The sequence below is a fragment of the Procambarus clarkii genome, chromosome 20 (assembly GCF_040958095.1).
Source record: "Procambarus clarkii isolate CNS0578487 chromosome 20, FALCON_Pclarkii_2.0, whole genome shotgun sequence".
NCBI classification, from domain to species: Eukaryota; Metazoa; Arthropoda; class Malacostraca; order Decapoda; family Cambaridae; genus Procambarus; species Procambarus clarkii.
Window position 1 is genome coordinate 8548036 of NC_091169.1, and position 22257 is coordinate 8570292.

General features: G+C 46.3%; 1 protein-coding gene across 1 annotated transcript in view; it reads left to right on the plus strand.

Moving 5' to 3' along the window:
- The window catches only part of LOC123752586 (zinc finger protein 84-like), a 156345-nt gene extending 135135 nt beyond the window's left edge, over positions 1-21210 (plus strand). The window contains exons 2-3 of the mRNA XM_069327618.1: positions 17324-17530; positions 18637-21210. Coding sequence (XP_069183719.1) covers positions 18952-20229 — 1278 coding nt within the window. The 5' untranslated portion in view covers positions 17324-17530; positions 18637-18951 and the 3' untranslated portion in view covers positions 20230-21210. The remainder of the gene's footprint in view (positions 1-17323; positions 17531-18636) is intronic.
- Positions 21211-22257: the final 1047 nt, after the last annotated feature.

Consider the following 22257-nt stretch of genomic DNA (forward strand, 5'->3'; position numbering starts at 1 on the left):
TGAATACCAAAACGAACGACGTAGCACGAGAATTAAGGTGAGAAAACTGAAATGAGTATACACATTTTACTAATTTTGTGCACTCACAGGTAACTTTTGCTGACTTTAGACTTTGCTGTGGGGAGTCACACTGGGCTTTTGGACAATATATGCTTATACACCTGCAGGAAATTTAATTGCAATCACAATGATACCAAAACGAACGACGTAGCATGAGAATTATAGTGAGAAAACTGAAACGAGTATACATATTTCGGTGTCGCTGCATGCTCGACCACACCGCCATGAGTAGTTTGTGCATATGCACGGAGCGCATGCTCTAGGCACAAGAGTGTTAAAACTAACTTGGGTTTTTTCAGATATTTCATCTTGGGAAGGTAGTTTTCCTGGTTTAGGAACTCCTGAACATCGTCCAGAGTATCAATGGTCTGTTTCTCGGCCATTGTTCATTTTCGAAATGCTGCGCACAATCACGTAACACTGCACTGTTTCCCAACACTGAACACTACACTTACACAAAACGGGGAAATTAAATCTATTCAAAGGGGATTGCACTAATTACTTAACCAATTCTATCAAACTTACCCGACGAGAAGTCGGATCCTGCTGGGGATACTAATTATGTTACAGTCTGCTTGAGCCAGTAACCGGGTTCTTTCTACATAATGTGCCTTAGACCCTCTTCTTCTATGATCCCACCCCAAGTCAATGATAAGTTCTTAAGAATTTGTGGTAGTAATTGTGCAAGGAATAAAGGGGGGTAAACAAGATGCAAAAACACCTTTACCAATATATTATCTATCAAAGTATAACTACACTTAAGTACACAGTGTTACTTTCGCCCAGGACACTCAATATAGCTGTAGTGTTCTTCAAATCTTGTAGAGTTTACTATACCTGCTTGATACCTGCTTCATGGGGTTCTGGGAGTTCTTCTATTCCCCAGGCCTGGCCCAAGGCCAAACTTGACTTGAGAGAGTTTGGTCCAACAGGGTGTTGCTTGGAGTGGCCCGCAACATCTTCAAGTATATGTCATCTGCTAAATGGTAATCACCGGTGAGTTCACCTTCCTCAACTGTGGGCCCGTCCACACACCGTCTTATCACAATGTCCAAATATACACGCCATGTCTGCTCTCCAGAAACAGACTGGCAGAGGTTTTCAGCAACCTGCTGACAGGGGGTTATCTCAAAATCAGGGGGGTCACAAAATCACTTCCAGGGGTCTCTAACACCCTGGCAGAAGTCTCTAGCAACACGCTAGCAGCACTTCTCAGCAGACGGCCAATACTGTTGTCAAGCAACTCCTCCTGACCAAATCTCGGGTTCATTGGTCCACAGAACACTGCCTAAATACAACATACAACACACACACTGCTTGTTACCGACGGTGGCCACTTGCCCTGACAGAAAACAAGTCAAGAGTTCTGGACTTCCCAAGGTGAACTGATTTCCACAGTGCCATAGACTTTCCATGTGACCTTTGTGAACATAAAGTCATTAGCCAGACAGAAAGTATACATGGAGAACATAGGATGCCAACCTTTCACCACGGAACTGAAACTGTAATCGATTGCACAATCTGGATGGCATTGATATCGTTACATCATTCACCAGAGGTCGTCGTCATCATCAACCTCACCTCCTAACTGAGGTATGAAACAGGAGACTTTCACCAACACCACACCACTGCCAACAGATGGTGTTGTCTGCATCTCACCTAATGCTTAGAGTTGGAGTGCAGGTCCACAGATGGCATCAATATCACCACACCTCACTCCATAGAAAGCATTGATATCGTAACACACACACACAGTCAGTAGCTTCAAAGCATTATATGATAAAGAGTGCTGGGTAGACGGGACACCACGAGCGTAGCTCTCATCCTCTAACTACATTTAGGTAATTACACACTATTGTATGTAATGTTGATTGGCGAATGCACCATTATTATATGTAAAAATTTACAGAGTGCTTATTATAAATTACAGTACTGAGAACTACCAAGATTTCTCAAAGCTAAACTATGAGCCTTTAATAGGATGTAGCTGATCCATGATATTCGAAAAGTATGGAAAATAGTATGCAAATTTCACATCAGAAGTGGGACTGGAAAAATACAATTATAATTAAAATTGGAGCAAACCGACTATTCTGCTGTGTATGTTGATGGACGGGTACTTTGGAACTTACTATGGTACATGAGGAAGGGTTGGTGTCTGGTGATAGGTAATAACTGTAAATCTACCACAGGGGAAACTATGAACATTAGCAACATAGGTAATATAAACAATATATGACATAAGTACTGTAAAAGTTCGCTAATCCGGAGTATACGGGAAGGACGTTTCACCACGGAAGTCCAAAAGTGAACATTTCCAAAAATATTTGAACCACAACCAACATAATTTTGAATTTCCACACACTATGATTAGTGTGTGGGGCTGGGTGGGTGCTTAGCTGCCTGGCGAGTAGGTGGGCAGGGCAATTGGGTGGGCAGACAGGTGGGTGACTGGGTTGGGTGGATGGCAGGCAGATGGGCTTGGTAGTTGGCAGGTAAGTGGGCCGGCAGGGATACGTGACTTCAGGCAGGTTCAGGCATGCAAGTGGGCTGGATGGGTGGATGGCCATAGATAAGGGAGCCGGTGGCTGAGCAGACAGAACACTGGTCACGTGATCCTGTGGTCCTGGGTTCGATCCCGGCCGCCGGCGAGAAACAATGGGCAGAGTTTATTTCACCCTGATTCCCCTGTTACCTAGCAGTAAATAGGGACCTGGGAGTTAGTCAGCTGCTTCCTGGGGGTGGAGGCCTGGTCGAGGACCAGGCTGCGGGGACACTAAAGCCCCGAAATCACCTCAAGATAACCTCAAGAAGATGGCAGGTAGATGGGCTTGGTGGGTGGCAGGTGACTAGGCAGACAAGAGTATGTGGGTGGGCAAGACAACACTGGACAGAGACAAAGATCACACGTCTCCATTCTTTTCACCCCCCCCCCCCCACCTCACAAGCCCTTTCCAACTCACCGACACGGTTGTCAACATGTGGGTGTTGACACACTGTACAATGACTTGTAACATATTCTCCTGAAGTTCTGTTAAAACCGATTTTATTGTCTTGTAAATATTTAAATGAATAAATAGTCAACCAAATACAGGGGTACCTCGGTTTAAGAGTTTAATCCATTCCTGGAGACAGCTCGTAACCCAAAAACTCGTAAACCGAAGCTAATTTCCCATAAGAAATAATGAGAAATAATTAATCCGTTTCTGACTACCCAAAAACCTCACTTCAAACTAAATTTTATACCTAATTCATCAAAATCTATACTACAAAAGTATGTTCAAGTATGTTCAAGACAATCGACTTGAGAATGGTCCAGGACGGACCGAAACGTCGTCGTCCCTTCAACTTCTAGTGTGTGGTCTGGTCAACATATGTTCAAGTTATTACTTACCCATGCTGATGACTGCTGTTGGCGTATGGAAGATGGTGAGGACGGGACAAGAGGAGAGGTGTTACTGTTTGGAAGGGGAGCCCTCTTCCATTATAACATCAGGCAGTGAGGACCTCTCTGGAGTGCATTCTGTGGCACGTTTTGCTTGCACACCACTAGGTCCTGGTTGTGACTCACTGCTCGATGTTCTCACAACAAATTTGTCCATTGAAGATTGTTTTTCCCTTCTTCGCAAGATGTCTCTGTAGTGAGGCATCACATTATCATTAAAAAGATTAATGCAAAGGCCTACTACAGCTTTCTCTGGGTGAGTCGTTTCAATAAAAGTTTGCATTTCTTCCCACATCTGACACCACTTCTTAATGGTTGCGGAAGGGACATCCTCTTCCTCCTCCGCTGGAGAAACATCCTCAGCTGCCTCTTCTTGATGCTCCTTTTGAAGGGCTTGGAGTTCTTCGGTGGTCAGTCCTTCATTGTGTTCTTCCACCAACTCCTCCACATCAGCACCATCCAATTCCAAGCCCATTTTCCGACCCAGAGTAGCAATTTCTTCAACAATAGGCACTTCATTTACAGGCTAAAACCCCTCAAAGTCTAGTTCTGTCACACAATCGGGCCACAATCTTTTCCAGCCTGAGATCAGGGTTCTTAGAGTCACTTATTGCCAGGCTTTGTCTACGAGTTTTAAAGCACTACAAATGTTGAGATGGTCTTTCCAGAACTCTTTGAGGGGTGAGGTTTGTGGCTTCAGTCACTTCAAAATATTTCCGGAAAAGTGCCCTTTCATAAAGTGTCTTAAAATTCGCTATGATTTTCTGGTACATAGGCTGAATTAGAGGAGTGATGTTAGGACGAAGGAACTTTACTGTGAGAAAATTTCTGTATCTGTGCAACAATTCATCTTCCAAGCCTGGAGGAAGAGCAGAAGCATTGTCGAGGAGAAGCAGGGCCTTGAGTGGTAAATGTTTCTCCTGTAGATATTTTATTATGGCAGGGTACACCACTTCATTCACCCACTCCGAAAAAAAATCCTAGTCACCAATATCTTATTATTAGCCCTCCACATCACACACATTTGGTTTTTCTGAACTTTATACTTTTTGAAAACCCTTGGATTTTCAGAATGATACACAAACAAGGGTTTAATTTTCAAATCGCCACTCGCATTTGAACACAGCACAAAGGTAAACCTATCTTTCATAGGCTTGTGTCCGAGCAATGCTTTTTCCTCCTTGGTAATGTATGTCCTCTTAGGCAATTTTTTCCAGAACAGTCCTGTATCATCACAATTAAACACTTGTTGCAGTAGGTATCCCGGAGCCTCTGCAAACTCTTTAAATTCTTCAATAAATCTTTCAGCTGCTGGTTTGTCTGAGCTGGCAGCCTCCGCATGCCTTACAACACTATGAATACCATTTCTTTTTTCTAAATTTTTCAAACCATTCCGTGCTTACCTTAACCCTCAAACCGCGCATATCATATATAAATGATATCAGTGACAAAACCGAAACCGCGCACATCATTTATATATGATTTCGTGTCTAGCGCTATAATTTAAACGCCCCGCCTGGGATAGGGGCAGCTATAGTACAGCCACGACCGATAGTTGCCAGATGCCACCTAGAAAAAAAATCCAGGCCGACATTCTTGGGTGTTACAGCGTCAGTATTGAGCAAGCCACCAAGGCTGGCGCACGCAGCACGAGCTCACAGCACCGCTGTTCAGCTTGTGACCACAGCATCACCTACAAATACCATAATATATATGATACTGCTATTATTTAGCAGTGATAGTATTACTGAAGCCCCTGACTGTGATAAAACTGACCAGGATTCTGATAATAGCAGGATTGTGGTGATATTTAGCGCTGTGCTCCATGGAGGGAGGCGTAAGGCTGTGCGAGGGAGGGTTGTGGCGTCGTCTTCTGACTGTGTGTGGCCACCATTTATTGACTGCACTCACCATACCAGCTTAGTGGTTCGATATGGTGAACACAAATGTAGATACTTATATATAACGTGTGTATAGAGTGTGATAACAGCGAGAGGAGTAGGTTGGGAGCCGCCATTTTGGTGAGGGAAGAGCGTCGTCTGCACGTCTTGGCATGGTGTTTACTGATGGCCACTATGGTCTTTGGGCACCATACCAGCTTATTTGTTCAGGTATGGTGAATAAAACAGGTAGATACTTATATATAATATGTGTATATAGCGTAATAACACCACAAACAATATTGTTGAAGGACAAATATTAGTGCGTCTGGCCTTGAGGGCGGCCGCCGATCAGCTGACTGTGTGAGTAGCTACGTCTTTGTGGCCTTTACTCACCATACAAGCTTAGATGTACAGTTATGGTGAACAAAACATGTAAATACGTATATATAACGTCTGTGTATAGTGAATAAATACAGAAAGAGTATTGTAGGAGGTGAATGAGGGTGAGTGAGGTGGTGTTGAGGGAGGGAGTGGCTCGCTGGTGTTTGGCGGTCACTCCTCGTTGCTTTTTGACTCACAAGACCAACTTAGTAGTTCGTTATGGTGTACAAAACATGCAAATCCTTAAATATAACCTGTGTATATAGTGTAACAACAGCAAAACTATTTGTTTATTGTTTTATGAACATAATAATTGAATCACTAATATGCACACCATAATTTTGAGTACAGCGATGGTTCACACATTTTATAATATAAATATACCACAATTCACTGTATGGAATAATATTACTGTAAAAAAACTAAGAAAAAATCAATCAGAGACATTGAAATAATTAGGCAATAATATATTTGTGGCAACTGCCGTCTGACAGCTCGGGCGGAGTAGACCTCATCTGGCGAAGGCTCTGCCAACGCCCCTTTTCTGGGGGGAGCCCCGTCGGCTCCCCGGAGCTATCCCAGGCTGATATGCTAATGTCAGACTTTGGCATCAGTCATGTGTATGGAGTTCTTAGGCCTACCGGGGACCACGGCCAGAACCGGGCCCCCTCAGAGAGGCAAGGGGAGCAATGGCCTATAGAAGCCCCCGTGTAGTTGGAAGCATTCTATGTCTGCCATCGACCGGAACAGGTACCCAGAAAGGTAAGCGCCCCAAAACAAACCCCTATTCTGGTTAAAATTGCTACCTAAAACCGAACTAGTGGATAGAACTCCCCAACCGAAAACAAGCAAACTAGTGTGACGTCACACACTGCCGCGCCGCTGTCTGCGCAGCTCCCCCCTCCCCGGGAGGGGGAAGGGGGAGCCCCAGACCCCCCGCGCCGGCTACCCACACCTCAGTTCTTGAGGCTGATGCTATAGGCGATGGTCGTGTGCTCTGGCTCCGGTGTCGCTACTGCACTGTGCTTTGCGTGTGGTGTTAGTTTTGTGGGTGCGAGAGCCAGGAGTTATCTTCAGTACTCAGGCTGCATGCGCCTAGGGCTGCCTTCCCTAGGTGCCCTGTAAGTACTGCCCTTGGGGCTTGGGGCCACCTTCCACAGGCTCCTCGGGGTCTGCCTCTGCTGGTCCGTTTTACCTTTCGGTTTTTCGGCCGCCTGTTGGGCTCTTGGGTGTTCTGTTCTCCCTTGTTACCGGCAGGTAAGAGGCAGTTTGCACTGGTAGGGGCGCAGGGTGCTGCTCAGCTTGTATTTCCCGACATCGCGGCCGGCTCTGTTCCTTGGGGTTCGCTGTCCTCTTGCGGGGTTTTGTTTTTCTTTTTGTTTTTGCCTGGTGGGGGGTTCTGTCATTTTATTCAGTTTGTTTTTGCCCTTCCACTGTTCTCCTCGGTGGCGCCCCCTGCTAGGTCCCCGTGAGTGTACACGTCCCTGGGGTTCAGCTTTAGAAGTTTGCTTGGTAGTTTTGGGCGCCGGTTTGCAGCACCCTGCCTGGGACTACCTGAGCGCGAGTCCTCTTAAAGTAAACGCTCAGGACCCTGGGAATCCCCTAGGGGGCGCGTGGGTCCGATGGATGTGACCCCGGAGTCCCCACTCGCTGTGTGCGAGTTTGAGGGTTGCTCGGTCCCCTTGTCTCAGGGTGACCCTCATTGTTTTTGCCTCTGCCACGCAGCCTGTTGGGTCGGTGATACTTTCGACCCTGAGTCCTGTGAGTGTTGCTGCTTGTTTGTGACTCAATTTACCCAATCCTCTGATGATTCTATTCGGGTACAGGCAGCACGTGCGTTGCAGTCTAGGTTTCGTCTGTTGCAACGCGCTCGGTTGGTTGCTTCCCCGGATGCCCCGGGGCTGCCCCGCTTTGCTTTTCGAGACCCGGACTTGGGGGTGGGGGTCGCTTCGATCCTGGTTCAGTCCGCACCTCCTCGTCCTTCCCCTTCTGTTCGTTCTGGTCCCCCGCCCCTGCTTCCGGCCCCGAAGCGTCTGAGGGTTTCGGGGTCGGAGCAGGGGTTACTTGAACTCGAGACTCGGGCAGCTTCGGGGGTTGCCCCTTCCGGGGGGGCGGCAGAGGCATTCGAGTCTTGTCTCCCGGCCGAAGCTTCAGGGTCTGACCAGTGGGTCCCCCTTCCTCCAGCTTTTCCGGCTGCTCCGTCCTTGTCTTGTGGGGTCGGGGCTTGGGGAGAGGACTCGGCCTCGGGTCCTGTGGTGACGGACCTCGAGGCTGGGGAGGGGCTGACTTGGGGGCCTTGAGCCCCGCTGGACCCCGCCTGGGTTTTTCTTCCCACTGAGCGGGGCTTATTGTTACAAGGAGTGGGGTTTTCTTTCCCCCCCTCTGCGTATGAGTTGGATTTGGTGTCGGCCCCTCCCCGGGTACGGTTCCGTGTTCCCCCGGGTACGTCGGTTCCGTCCTTCCGGAGGTTTTCGGCGTCTCGCATCCAACCTGGTGTGGTGCGAGCGGCCTTTGCAGCTTACCTCCTGCGTGACCCGGATTATGCCTCGGAAATGGATCCGTCCACGTTCAGGTTTGGGACTTCGTTCCCTTTCTGGCTCTGTTACGAGGTTCCGGAGTCGTCCTGGCTAGCAGACTGCCCCTTGTTTGGTCTGGATTCCTGGCATTCCTTCTGTCGTTCCCGCACGCTGGAGTGGCGGGAAGCTTCCACGGTGCTTCAGGTTTTCCTGGGGGTGAACTTGAGTACCTGAATGAGTGCTTGTTTGCCCCTGCCCTTCCCCGCGATGTGGGCGTTATTCAGCTCCATGTGCAGGTTCCCTCCCTTTCGGCGGCGCTCGTGGCGGAGGACTTGCGCGCTCGGGGCCTTTTGTGTTCGGCCTTGCGGTTCTTTTCCCTCCTGGAGCTGTCTGCTGATTGGCTCGTGGAGGATGTGGGGACGCTTGGGTCCGTCCCGGGGTCCGGCACCTTGTCCTCGGCTGCGCGTTCGTCGGCTGCCTTGTTGAAGCTGTTCACGCCGCTTTTGCGGGATGCGGTTTCCCTGTTCTATGCTTCCTGTCTCGCGTGTCGGCAGGCGGTGCTGGGTTCCTCCGTGGAATCTGCTTGGGCTCTGGCTCTTAGGCGTTCTTCACCTTTTTGTCCTCTCCTGTTTGGGGAGTCGGCCGTGGCGCAGTTTATTCAGGCTGCGTCGGCGGCTTGTTGTCCGATGTCGGACTTGTTGGTTTTCCGGGGGTCTCGGGGTGGGTCTTCCAGGAAAGGTCGTGCCAGGGCTCGGGGTTCCTCTCGTCGTGGTAGGCCTCTGGTGTCAGGTTTGGGGTTGGCTCCTCCTGCGGACCCTCCCTCGTCTGGTCGGCGCGGTGTTCGCGCTGTGCGGGGTTCTGGGTCTCGTAAGGGTCGCCGGCCCTTTCACGGTTTGCCCCTTTGACGGGGCGATGGGGGGGCGGCTTGCGCTGTTCGCCCGCGCCTGGTCCCACGATTCGTGGGCCTTTCGGGTCGTGTCTCGCGGCCTGCGGTGGCGTTGGGTGGCCCCTCCCCCCTTTGGGGGGTCGGGGCTGGCAGGGCAGCCTTCTTCCCCTGCGCTCTGTCGAGTCGTCTTGGAGTGGGTACGCTTGGGCGTCGTCGAAACGACGTCGTCCCTCAGATGGGTTTCCCGTCTGTTTCCGGTTCCGAAACGGGACAGCGCGGACCTGCGGTTCTTTCTGGACTTGTCCCGTCTGAACCCCTGGGTTCATTGCCCCTCCTTTCGGATGACTACACTGTCTCAGGTTCGGCTCCTCTTGGAGCCGGGAGCTTGGATGGTGTCCCTGGACCTCCGGGACGCTTATTGGCATGTCCCGATTCATCCGCGGTTCAGGGACTGGCTCGGTTTTGTAGTGGGGCATCTGAGTTACCGCTTTCGTTGTCTCCCGTTCGGGTTGAACCTGGCACCTCGCGTGTTCACACGCCTTACACGGGTTGTGGTGGCTCGTTTGCGTCTCCTAGGTGTTCGGGTGTTGGCCTACCTCGACGACTGGCTGGTTTGGGCTCCCAGCCAGTCAGCTTGCTTGCTAGCCAGGGATTTGGTTCTTTCCCAGCTCGCCGGGTTCGGGTTCTTGGTGAACTGGAGGAAGTCCCATCTGGTTCCCTCTCAGGTTCGGACTTGGCTGGGTCTCGTGTGGGACTCTCGAACCGCCTCCTTGTCTCTCCCTCCGGAGTCTCTCCTGCGGCTGCGGTCCCGCCTTCATCTGTTTCTGGAGGGCCCTCGGGTCACCCGGCGGTTGCTCGAGGGGCTGTGCGGGAGCCTGAACTTCGCGATGGTGGTCTACCCGCCGGGTTGGGTTTGGCTTCGACGGCTGTTCTGGTTCCTTTGGGGTTCCCCCTTCCGCCTCTCTCGCGATCGCAGAGTTCGACCCCCGGGGGACTTGCGTCGGTTGCTGCGTCACCGGCTTCCTCTTCGGGTTTTTCGGGGTTCAGTGCCTTGGCGCCTACCCGAGCCCTCGCTCGATGTGTACACGGATGCGTCGTCTCTCGGCTGGGGTTTTGTGACCAGTGCTCACCAGGCCGGCCAGGGGCGTTGGGATCCGCCCTTCCGTCGAGCTCACAGTACGGTGCGGGAGTTCGCGGCAGTGTGGTTTGCTCTGGGGAGGATTCGGGTGGCCCGCGGATCGACGATTCGGCTCCATTCGGACTGCTCTCCGGTGGTTCATTGCCTGAACCGCAGGGGTTCGATGCGGTCCTTGTCTCTTTGGGGTTGGTCGCTTCGGGTGACTCGTCTGCTGAGTTCTCGGGGTTTGGCTCTCCTGGCGGTTCACGTACGGGGCGTGTCCAACGTCTTGGCCGACGTCCTGTCTCGCTTCGTTCCCCTCTCCACGGAGTGGACGGTCGACGACGAGTCCTTCCGTTGGCTTTGCCAGACGTTCGGGCGCCCCGAGGTGGACCTCTTCGCGTCGGCGTGGTCGCGGCGTCTTCCCGTTTATGCGGCGCCCTTCCCCGATTGCGAGGCCGTCGGGGTCGATGCCTTTCGGCTCTACTGGTCGAGGTGGGGGTTCCTGTACCTCTTTCCCCCGGTTCGGCTGTTGCTCCAGGTCCTGACTCGCTTAGAGACTTACCGGGGGAGAGTTGTCCTTCTGGCCCCTTGGTGGTCGGCCCAGCCTTGGTTTCAGGCGCTGGTTGCTCGGTGTCCGAACCCGAGGGTTTTCCCGCGGCTCCGCCTCTTTCAGCAGATCGGGCCGGTACGTCACGTAGCTGGTTCGATCTTCTCCTCGAGTCTTCGCGTATGGTTTTTTTGACTCGAGTCTATCATCATCTCTATGGTGATCAGGTGGCCTCCTTGTTGGTGTCCCACCTGAGGGCTTCTTCTCGGCGGCAGTATGAAGTTTCCTGGCGGTCCTTCCGTTTCTTTTTGCGTCTTCGTCGTGTTAGCTCCTTGTCTGTTCGGGTGGTCTTGTCCTTCCTCTCGTGGTTGTTTCAAGACCGTCATCTTATGCCTAACACTGTCGCTTCGTATCGTGCGGCGCTGGCGGAGCCGCTTCAGCTTGCTTTCGGTATCGATGTTACGTCTGCGCCGTTTCGCAAGCTGTCTCGTGCATTGTTTCACCTCCGGCCTGCTCATGCGTCGCCTGAGCCGTCCTGGTCTTTGGACAGAGTGCTCGCTTTCCTTTCTTCTCCTCGTTTCGTTGTGGCCCCTTCGGTCCAGGATTGTTTTTCCAAGGCACTTTTCTTGTTGGCTTTGGCCTCTGGGGGTCGGGTAGGGGAGCTTCATGCTCTCCTCCGGCGCAGGGGTTTCTGCTCTTTTGGTCGTGGTGATAGTTTTGTTCGTTTGCAGCCGTCTCCTTCTTTTCTGGCGAAGAATGAGACTGCTGCGTTCCGGAGGGGTCCATGGGTGGTTGATGCTTGGTTGGTCAGGCCGGGGGTGCATCATGTTTTGTGTCCGGTTGCGGCGCTTCGCCGTTATTTGCGCGCCACAGCTTCTGTGTCCGGGGACGCGCTGTGGGTTGATCCGGTTTCCCTTCTTCCCTGTTCGCGGGTTCGGGTCTCTCAGGTCGTCCGCAGGGTTATTAGGTCCAGCCAGCCTGCGGTCTATCCCCGTGCCCATGACGTTCATAAGTTCGCGGCTCTTGCTGCCGTCTTTGGGAATATGTCTTGGTCTGATATTCGGGCGCGGGGATTTTGGCGGTCGAACAGGGTCCTGGCTGCTCGTTACCTTGTGAATGTCCCTGGGCCTCGTCGGGCCTGTGTTGCTTTGGGTCGGCGGTTGCAGCCAGTTGTCTCGGCTTCGAGTTGAGGGGTGAGCGACAACCGCCTCCCGGGTAAGTCCCTCTTTTTTCTGTCTGTGGGTAGTTAGCTCCGGGGAGCCAACGGGGCTCCCCCCAGAAAACCAGCGTTGAATGTAATGAAACGCCATTTTCTGGGTGAGTCCCGGAGGCTCCCCGGCATCCCTCCCTCCCTCCCTCCGGTCGGCGGTTTTTCGCGTTTTTGACATCCAGCCTCAAGAACTGAGGTGTGGGTAGCCGGCGCGGGGGGTCTGGGGCTCCCCCTTCCCCCTCCCGGGGAGGGGGGAGCTGCGCAGACAGCGGCGCGGCAGTGTGTGACGTCACACTAGTTTGCTTGTTTTCGGTTGGGGAGTTCTATCCACTAGTTCGGTTTTAGGTAGCAATTTTAACCAGAATAGGGGTTTGTTTTGGGGCGCTTACCTTTCTGGGTGCCTGTTCCGGTCGATGGCAGACATAGAATGCTTCCAACTACACGGGGGCTTCTATAGGCCATTGCTCCCCTTGCCTCTCTGAGGGGGCCCGGTTCTGGCCGTGGTCCCTGGTAGGCCTAAGAACTCCATACACATGACTGATGCCAAAGTCTGACATTAGCATATCAGCCTGGGATAGCTCCGGGGAGCCTCCGGGACTCACCCAGAAAATGGCGTTTCATTACATTCAACGCTGGTTTTTTGCCACACTTCCCTACCCTATTGCGGCTAAAATATGCCACCTACAATTTTTTTGTTATTTTTTCAGTGATCAGGGAACAAAAATGAACACTTCTATAAGACGAAAGAATTTTTTGGAATTTTTTTTTTTTTTTGCACCTGTGGGTGTGAATTCCATTTGGGCCCCTAGCGGTTTGAGGGTTAAAGTCTATCGTATCTGCACTCGTTCCAGGGGTTTTCTTTACAAGGTCTTTGTGCAATACCCTAGCTTTCTCACAAATGATGGCCTCCGAAACACTCTCACCCGCTAACTCCTTGTTGTGTATCCAAATTAATAACAACCTTTCACCTTCCTTAAGTATTTGTGGACTTTGTATCGTGATTGTTGATACGCCTTTTGCCACTTTAGCACTCATAATGTCCTTTTTCTTTGTAAATATAGTGCATATCGTTGACATGGATTTGTTGTACTGCCTATAAAGTTCAACAACACGTGCACCATTTTCATGCTTCCGAATGATCTCTTGTTTTTTCTCTATTGTCATCCTCACATGCGATTTCTTGCCTTGAACCTTACCACTGGCTTTCTTGGGACCCATTGCGAGATATATAGTTTCAACTTTAATGTTTAAATGGCCAAATATCCAACAAAACACTGTAAATCCTGGTGAAGAATTCAGGCAGGATAGTCACTGGGTGCGAGGCACTTGTAAATTGAGGGGCGCTCGCCATGCCACCACATGCTAGGTCGGCCCGTACGTGTATCAACACCCTCGTATCCCGATGCAAATTTTCCGAGCAAATCCTGCTCATAACCCGAAAAACTCGTTACCAGGGACGCTCGTAATCCGAGGTACCGCTATACTGTTAAAATATTATGATGTGTTATTAAATATTCGTAACTAGTTCTCCACGGCAATAAGAAAACAATATAATTCAATAGCTCTTGCAACACCTCCAACCGTCACCCTCCCTTGGTAGGGTTAACGCCAGTCACATCTGGTACACACACACTCCACACTTGCTACCTCCTCCTTTCCTGATTCTCTCCCTTCCTGACTCCCTCCCTTCCTATCTCACTCCCTCCCTTCCTTCCTTTCCCAACTCCCTCCCTCTTTCCTTTCCCAACTTTCTCCCCTCCTTTCCTGACTCCCTCCCTTCCTGACAGGAGTGGAAGCTCGTCAATCAAGACAAATTTTCTGCGAGTGGCTGGCTCGTTACCTGAAATGCTCGTAAATGGGGCTGCTCGTCGCCCATGGTTCCTCTGTACGCTGATCCGGCCAAATATCTGGTAATTCAGCTTCTATGGACATTCTGTCCGGATAGGGATATAACTTTATCCAGCCATGATTTTTGCTGGATTAGGGCATTTTCCAGATTGGTAGGCTATGGATTAGTGAGCTTCTACAGTACAGTACTATGTTTTCCCAAAGACAGGTTGTGTCAGCCATGATTGCTCGATTGAAACTGAGGTTATCTTGAGTTGATTTCAGGGCTTTAGTGTCCCTGCGACTCGGTCCTAGACCAGCCCTCTACCTCCAGGAAGTAGCCTGTGACAGCTGACTAACTCCCAGGTACCTATTTACTGCTATGTAACAGGGGCATAGGGTGAAAGAATCTCTGCCCATTGTTTCTCGCCGGTGCCCGGGATCAAACCCGGGACCACAGGGTCACATGTCCAGCGTGCTGTCCGCTTGGGCGGCCAGTATTCGAGACGCTGGGGCATTCTGGGATTTTTTTTCTAAATGGCTGCCTCTCACCGGAGGCCTCAGGCCTACATCTCGTACCCAACCTACCGTGTGCATTTTGAATCTTAATGATGTCTTAAAAAAAATTGGGGGGCTCTGCAGTACACAGATTAAAAGAATGATGCAAGTCTTATTAAATATGAAAGTGTAATTCTGCCAACTTGGGTCTTGTCTCATCTCTTAACCCTTAAACTGCGCATGACGTATATATACGCCATGAGTAACATGTCCCACGGTGAGCATGGTGTATATATACGCCATAGGGTGCCAGGCACAATTCAAATGGCCCGCGGCTACACGGGGTTCACATTAGCTTCCTTAGGGCTCTTGTATACAGACGCCATTTAAAACAAATCGTGGGCAGTATTCTCCGGTGTGAGAGCCACAGTGCTGTTGGAGCAACCAAGGCATGCAGCATGAGTGAACATCATTGCTGTTCAGCTTGTGACCACAGCATCGCCGAAAAATATCAAAATAAATACAGTGGCACCTTGATTAACGAGCGGCTCTATTCACAAGCGTTTGAGTAACGAGTGAGCTACTCGCAGCAAATTTGTCTCTATTGACGAGATTCACATATATTAACAAGCAAAACCACATGGTGCTTCTTAGCGTCTTGCGGGTTCTCACAAATTCTCGGACGCCTCCGACACCAGTATTGTTGTTGTTTCGTGCACGACAAGCATCCCTCTGCATTTATTTGTGCTTTTCTTTGTTTTTTTGTGTGGTTTTGTGACTACAATTTGTAACGCATGATGTCGCCAAAGAAGCTGCTTGCTAAATATAGTGCTGTCAAGATGAAGAAAGCACACAATTATTGTGGATTTGAAGAAGGAAATTATAGCACAGCATGAGCGTGGTGTCTGTGTGACTGATCTCACAAGGGAGCATGGCAGGGCCTCATCAACAATTTGCACCATTAGTAAGGGGATGAGGAGGTAAGGGAGGATGCTGCCTCTTCCAGTGAGTTCAGGGAAGTGTTGGGAATGTTTGAACAGGTGACCGTATTCTTGGAAGAGCATCACCCTGATAAAGCAGTGACAACCCGGTATGGGAACATGTTTAATGACAATTTGCTGTCTCATTTTAGGAACATCCTAAAACAAAGACAAAAGCACATGTCAATAGATACGTTCTTTGCAAAAGTAGAGAAAAGAAGAGCCGGTGATAGTGAACCACAACCCGGTCCCAGTAGGGTGAAATTCTCAAGAAGAGAGAGCCTGCCTGACTCAGAGGTGGATTCTCCTTCCACACCATAACTCCTCTCCTCCTTCCCACCTCCCCATCGTCTCCCTCAAGCCAGCAACGACTCCTCATAAGGTAAACATGAAAACAGTACAACAAAACATTTATAATTACATGTGCAGTATTATATTTACATTATAAAATGTCATACAAGTATGGATGTTTTTGGGAGTGGAACGGATTAAATTTATTTCCTTTATTTTAAATGGGGAAATTTGTTTCTTAAGACGAGTTTTCCACATAACGAGCTCGATGCCAGAACGGATTACACTCGGTACTAGAGGTGCCACTGTATATAACTGCTATTATTTAGCGATGACAGTATTACAGATGACCCCTGACTGTGATAATAACAGGATTGTTGTGATAATTAGAGCTGTGGGAGGGGTGATGCTGAGGGACGGAGGGAGATAGCATCGTTTACTGACTGTGTAGTCACCTGTTATTGTCTGCATTCACCATATAGCTCAGTGGTTCTCTATGATGAACACAAATGTAGATGCTTATATATAATGTGTGTAGTAATGTAATAACAGCAAAAAGATTATGTTAGGAGGAGCCATTTGGGTGACAGCTGGTGTCGTCTGCATGACTTGTCTAGCTGTGTAGAGGGTGGCCACTATGCTCTTTGGGCACCCTATAAGCTTAAGTGTACAGTTATGAAGCATACAGCATGTAGATACTTATATATAATGTGTGTGTATATAGTGTAATAACACTGCAAACAGTAATGTTGGGGAGAAATTTAGTACGTGTGACCTTGAATGTGTGAGGGAGGCAGCCGCCAGCTGACTCTGTGTGTAGAGACGTCTCTTAGTGCCTGAACTGAACTTATATCAGCTTAGTTGAACAGTTCTGTTGAACAAAACATGTAGATACTTATATATAACGTCTGTATATAGTGAATAAAATATAAACAGGATGGTGGGAGGAGAAAGTGGGCAAGTGAGGCATAGTTGAGGGAGTGGCAACGATTAGCTGGCTGTGTATGGCAGTCACTCCTCTTTGCTTTTTCGACTCACAATACCAACTTAGTGGTTCGTTATGGTGAACAAAGCATGCAGATACTTATATATAACCTGTGTATAGAGTGTAATAACAGCAAAACTATTTGTTTATTGTTTTATGAACATAATAATTGAATCACTAATATGCACACCATACTTTTAAGTATAGCGATGATTCATCCCTTTTATTATATAAATATATCACAATACACACTATTGAATAATAATGCTGCAAAAAATCAATCAGAGACATTGAAATAATTAGGTAATAATATCTTTGTGGCAACTCCCACCTGTCAGCCCGGGTGACACTGACTGGCTCTGACGACCGCTCTGTCAACGCTCACATTTTGCCAGACTTCCTCGGCCTATTGCGCCCGAAATATGTCACCTATGATTATTTTTTTCCCGTGCTCAGGGAACACAAATTAACATTTTTAGAAGACGAAATAATTTAAAAAAAAAAAAAATTTCTTGCGCACAGGAGTGTAAATTTCCTCAGGACCCCTTAGCAGCTTAAGGGTTACGGTATATTACAAGGAATATCAGATTGTATATGGAACTGTGACTGTCATTTCAATAAAAGTTGAACAATAGGCCAAAATTTCATATTAATTTTTTTTAAATCATAATACTGTTATTCTCTCTCTTTCCAGGTCATCCTTGCACCATAAAAAATTCATAAGCGTTACCAGTACCATCACGCTTATGTTAGTGGCGAAGATGCAACAGTATATAGTCATACTGGATGTCATTCTTGTCAGTACGCAATACATTTCTGAAGTACTACACACGTGAAAACTAAGCACGGAAGGAGCGCCTCACAATCTTCACTACAAGCCCATGTTCAACTCTCCATGAACGTAATTTTTCCTCAGTCATTCAGTTATTGTTAAATGTTTCAATTTCTAGTCAGTACAGTAGTGCAGTATCAACATAACATTGGTCATGAAAATTCACCTTAACCTCAGAGAAATTTGCTTTTAAATACAAACTTGGGTAATATTTGTGTTGACTAATCATACACTTCGTTTCAAGTGTTTAATATATGCCTGTGATACTCTTGGGGACACTACTAGCAATTGAATATATTCTGTATTGTACGTTTCATTATTTCAGTATACAACAATACTAGTACTGTACAAGAAATAAATACAACAATATCAGTATCAGTATTGTACATGGAATATAACAATATCAGTATTATACTTGTTATATAACAAGATTAGTATTGCACAAGGTATACAATTACAGTACTGTATAAAAAATACAATAATATCAGTATTATACAATAATATCAATACTGTACAAAAAATACAACAATACCAGTACTGCACAAGGAATACAACAATACCAGTACTGTATGAAGAATTCAACAATACCATTACTACATTACTATTCATGGAATAAATACAACAGTGTCATTACTGCACAAGGAATACAATAATACCAGTACTGTGCAAGGAATATTAGAATTTAATTATATAAGTCACTGCATAATATTGTATCAGGCTTTCTTATTGTCCTGCCTCTTTGTTGCCCAACTGGCCCTATTATATTGGCCTCACCTCAGTATTGTCATGCCTCAGGTAAATATCTCACCAAATTATCTTGACTATGTACACTATAAATTTCTAATGCCTTCATCAATATACTTCATGATCAGATTATTTCAGCATATATTTTTTAATTAAATAATTTAATATTTTAGATCATTGTCTGAAATCTGTTACTCTAGAAGTTCAAATTTTAATTTAATAAACTCGTATATATAATTGCAGACTCATTCATCTTTGCTAAAACATTAATGTTATTCTTGGACAGCGAGAGAACATTCTTGAGGGTAACTTGCTTAATTTCATTCAGTGCTCATTGTTAAATATAATTTAAATATAAATGTTCTCTGTTGGCATGTTGCAACCATTTTGATTAATATCATAAAATTTTAGAAGAAATACTTGGCTAACAGGGAGCCGGTCGGCCGAGCGGACAGCACGCTGGACTTGTGATCCTGTGGTTCTGGGTTCGATCCCAGGCGCCGGCGAGAAACAATGGGCAGAGTTTCTTTCACCCTATGCCCCTGTTACCTAGCAGTAAAATAGGTACCTGGGTGTTAGTCAGCTGTCACGGGCTGCTTCCTGGGGGTGGAGGCCTGGTCGAGGACCGGGCCGCGGGGACACTAAAAAAGCCCCGAAATCATCTCAAGATAACCTCAAGATAACATGCAGAAGGATTAAAGTATTTCTTTTAAAGTAGGACAATAAGTTCATATAGAAGGAGAATTATGTCTGTATTCAGTGCATCTGAAGAAACTGAACAAAACGTTGCTGCAATAGCACAAATGCAACCTCATACAGAAGAGAAATCATATCACTGTTCAGTGTGTCTAAAAGATTTTTTTCAAAAAAAAGAATTAGTATTGCATATGAAAGAACACAGAGGAGAAAAGTTGTTTAAATGTTCCGAATGTCAAAAAGGTTTTAAACAAAAAGGTCATTTATTAAGACACATGAAAATTCATACAGGAGAAAAACCATATCAATGTTTGGTTTGTAAAAAAAACTTTTTAAGTAAATTTGAATTAGTAATACATACAAGAATTCATACAGGAGAAAAACCATATCAGTGTTCAGTGTGTCAAAAAGATTTTACACAAAAGTCTCATTTAGTATCACACATGAGAATTCACAACAAAAAGAAACCATATGAGTGTTCAGTGTGTCAATGTGAGTTTTTACGAAAACATGACTTAGTGCAACATATGAGAACTCATACTGGAAAAAAACCTTATCAGTGTACCGAGTGTCCAAAAGACTTTGTACAAAACTCTGAATTAATAATACATATGAGAATTCATACAGGAGAAAAGCCTTATCACTGTACAGAATGTCTAAAAGACTTTTCACAAAAATCAAATTTGCTCTCACACATGAGAAGCCATACGGCAGATAAAATGTATCAGTGTTCTGTGTGCCGAAAGGATTTTCTACGAAAAACTGAATTAGTACTACATATGAGGGTTCATACAGGAGAAAAACCATATCAGTGCTCAGTATGTCTAAAAGAATTTTCACAAAGATGTCATTTAGCAACACACAGAAGAATACATACTGGAGAGAAGCCATATCAGTGCGGAGTGTGTCTGAAAGGCTTCAACAAAAAAAATCATTTAGTAATACATGAAAGAATTCATACAGGAGAAAAACCTTATCAGTGTGCATTGTGTCAAAAAGACTTTTCAATAAAGTGTTACTTAGTAATACATATGAGAACCCACACAGGAGAGAGACCATATCAATGTACAGAATGTCTAAAGAGCTTTCGATACAAACCTGCTTTAATAAATCACATGAGAATTCATACTGGAGAGAAACCCTACCAGTGTTCAGTGTGTCTTAAAAAATTTCGATATAAACCTTCCTTAGTAACTCACATGAGAACTCATACAGGTGAGAAACCCTATGAGTGTTCAGAGTGTCTACAAAGATTTCGATACAAACCTGGTCTAGTAAAGCATTTGCAAACTCATAAACAGAAATCCCTAGTTGAAGTCAGTGTCTAAAGAATTTAGATGAAGAGCTTATATGTCAATCCTCTAGCTGCAACATAATTGTTTAAACCATGTTCCCACCAAGAGCTGAAATGCAGGCAAACAATTTTTTTTTTCTCTCTTCTGACATTCTGACTAGTTGGGGTGTACTTGATCCTAAATGTTCCAGGCATCTCAATGTCCCACTTAGTGATGCCAAAAATCTTTATAATCTTTTAATTTTCTGAATTGTTGGGTTTTAACTATAAATATAGTGCTAAAATATTTACAAATGAATTTGCTGGAGTATAGATGGAAAACAAAATGGTTTTATGATAATAGATTATACATGGCATTGCTTAATATACAAATGCTTATAAACATTTCAACATTCTTAAATTATTTACTAACAATAAATTTGGAAAAGTGCACACATGATTGGTCTATATTGCTGTGAAAGGAAAACAAACATAACTCTCATACTTTTCCAGCAAGTAATCTGTAAATCAGAAGAAAATATTTACATGGAAAGCAATTATTCAGCTTGAGTGATGGACGATTGGCCGAGATGATCTTTGGATTGTCCCCTGATACTTTAGTTGGGCCCCTTGATAAGCTATGCCCACAATGCTCAAAAAAATAATTATAATGAAAATAAGTGATTTTTGGGAATTTCGAGATGAGCCATTTTAGTGTCATTTAACAGTTTAGTCGAAGAATGGATATCTTGTTTGTGTGGTCAGACTGCTGAAGTATTAACACTTTCGCGCTTAGGATTATCCGTGAGTCGTCACCGTATTTTCTTACGTTGCCGCATAACAGACGACGCCTGTAGTCCATCGAAAATATATTTGTATAAAATCCATTTATTATCCGATCAACTTGGGAATAGTATACAAATGTTTGCCATGAAATTTACGTTTTCTCTAATAGCCGAACAGCTTATAAAAGAAAACGGCGTGGCAGTGAATCATCGTGGTAAAACAATTGTATTATTGACACGACGAGTGTAATCGACGTAGTTTTTATATATGTTGCCGGTCGAACGCATCCTTATGTGACCTTTAATACTTATGTTCTTATAGAACATTCTATTGCGAGCACATTGGTACAAAAATGAAATACATACATCGACAAATAATGTCAGGACAGTGAATTGAATATACACTTTTCAAAGCGAGTTTCGCCGATATGCTGCCGCGGGTAACACTTCGGCCACTTCCCACACTGTTTTGGGTGGGCTACGACATTGAATCTATATTTATATGCATATGTCCGTGTAGAGAATTTTATTGCGATTCCAATGATACCACAATTAGCGATGTAGGACAACTGTAGGCTTCGCAACCATTAAGAGAGTGGAAACATTTTGTTGCTGTTTGGCGCTCTTGGCGAGTGATCTGAATAGTTTTTTATTTGGTGTTGATAGTCCTTATGGTTTGGCGGCATTTTATAGATATGTTCTTATAGACAAATTTATTGCGAACACAGTGATACCAAATTTAAATACGTGCGCCTTCAATTATTATCAGGACAGTAAAAAGAGTGTACACTTTTTCGGTCTTACCACGTAGGCGCGCAGAGCGCCGAAAGCATCTTGGGTATTATTTTTTTTTGAGCGCCAAGAGTGTGAAATTACCACTGTGCTACCCAAAACAATTTTTTTTTTTTCATTTTCTGTGGAGGCTTCCTGGTGCTTGCTGCATGGATAGTTCCACCCAATTCAATCCAAGCCAGGCCCTTGTGAGTCATTATAAGCCTACTGGGGACCAGAGGCCAAAACCTGGCCCCTCATCCCCCATCCTCTGAAGAGGTGCAGGGAGCTTGAGGATGCTAGATCACTCAGATCAAGAAAAATCCATAAGAAAGGTGAGCAAGACAATACAGACACTTGGCAGGGTAAAACAAACAAAACAGACAACAAGACATTGAGACAAACCACCTGGGGAAGCAATTCACTCGCTAGTTAACTTGCACACCACTAAATGGCTGTGCACCTAGCTACTCGGTTCTTGGCCATAATACACCAATTGTATGCCTGGCATGCATGGCAAATGCTTT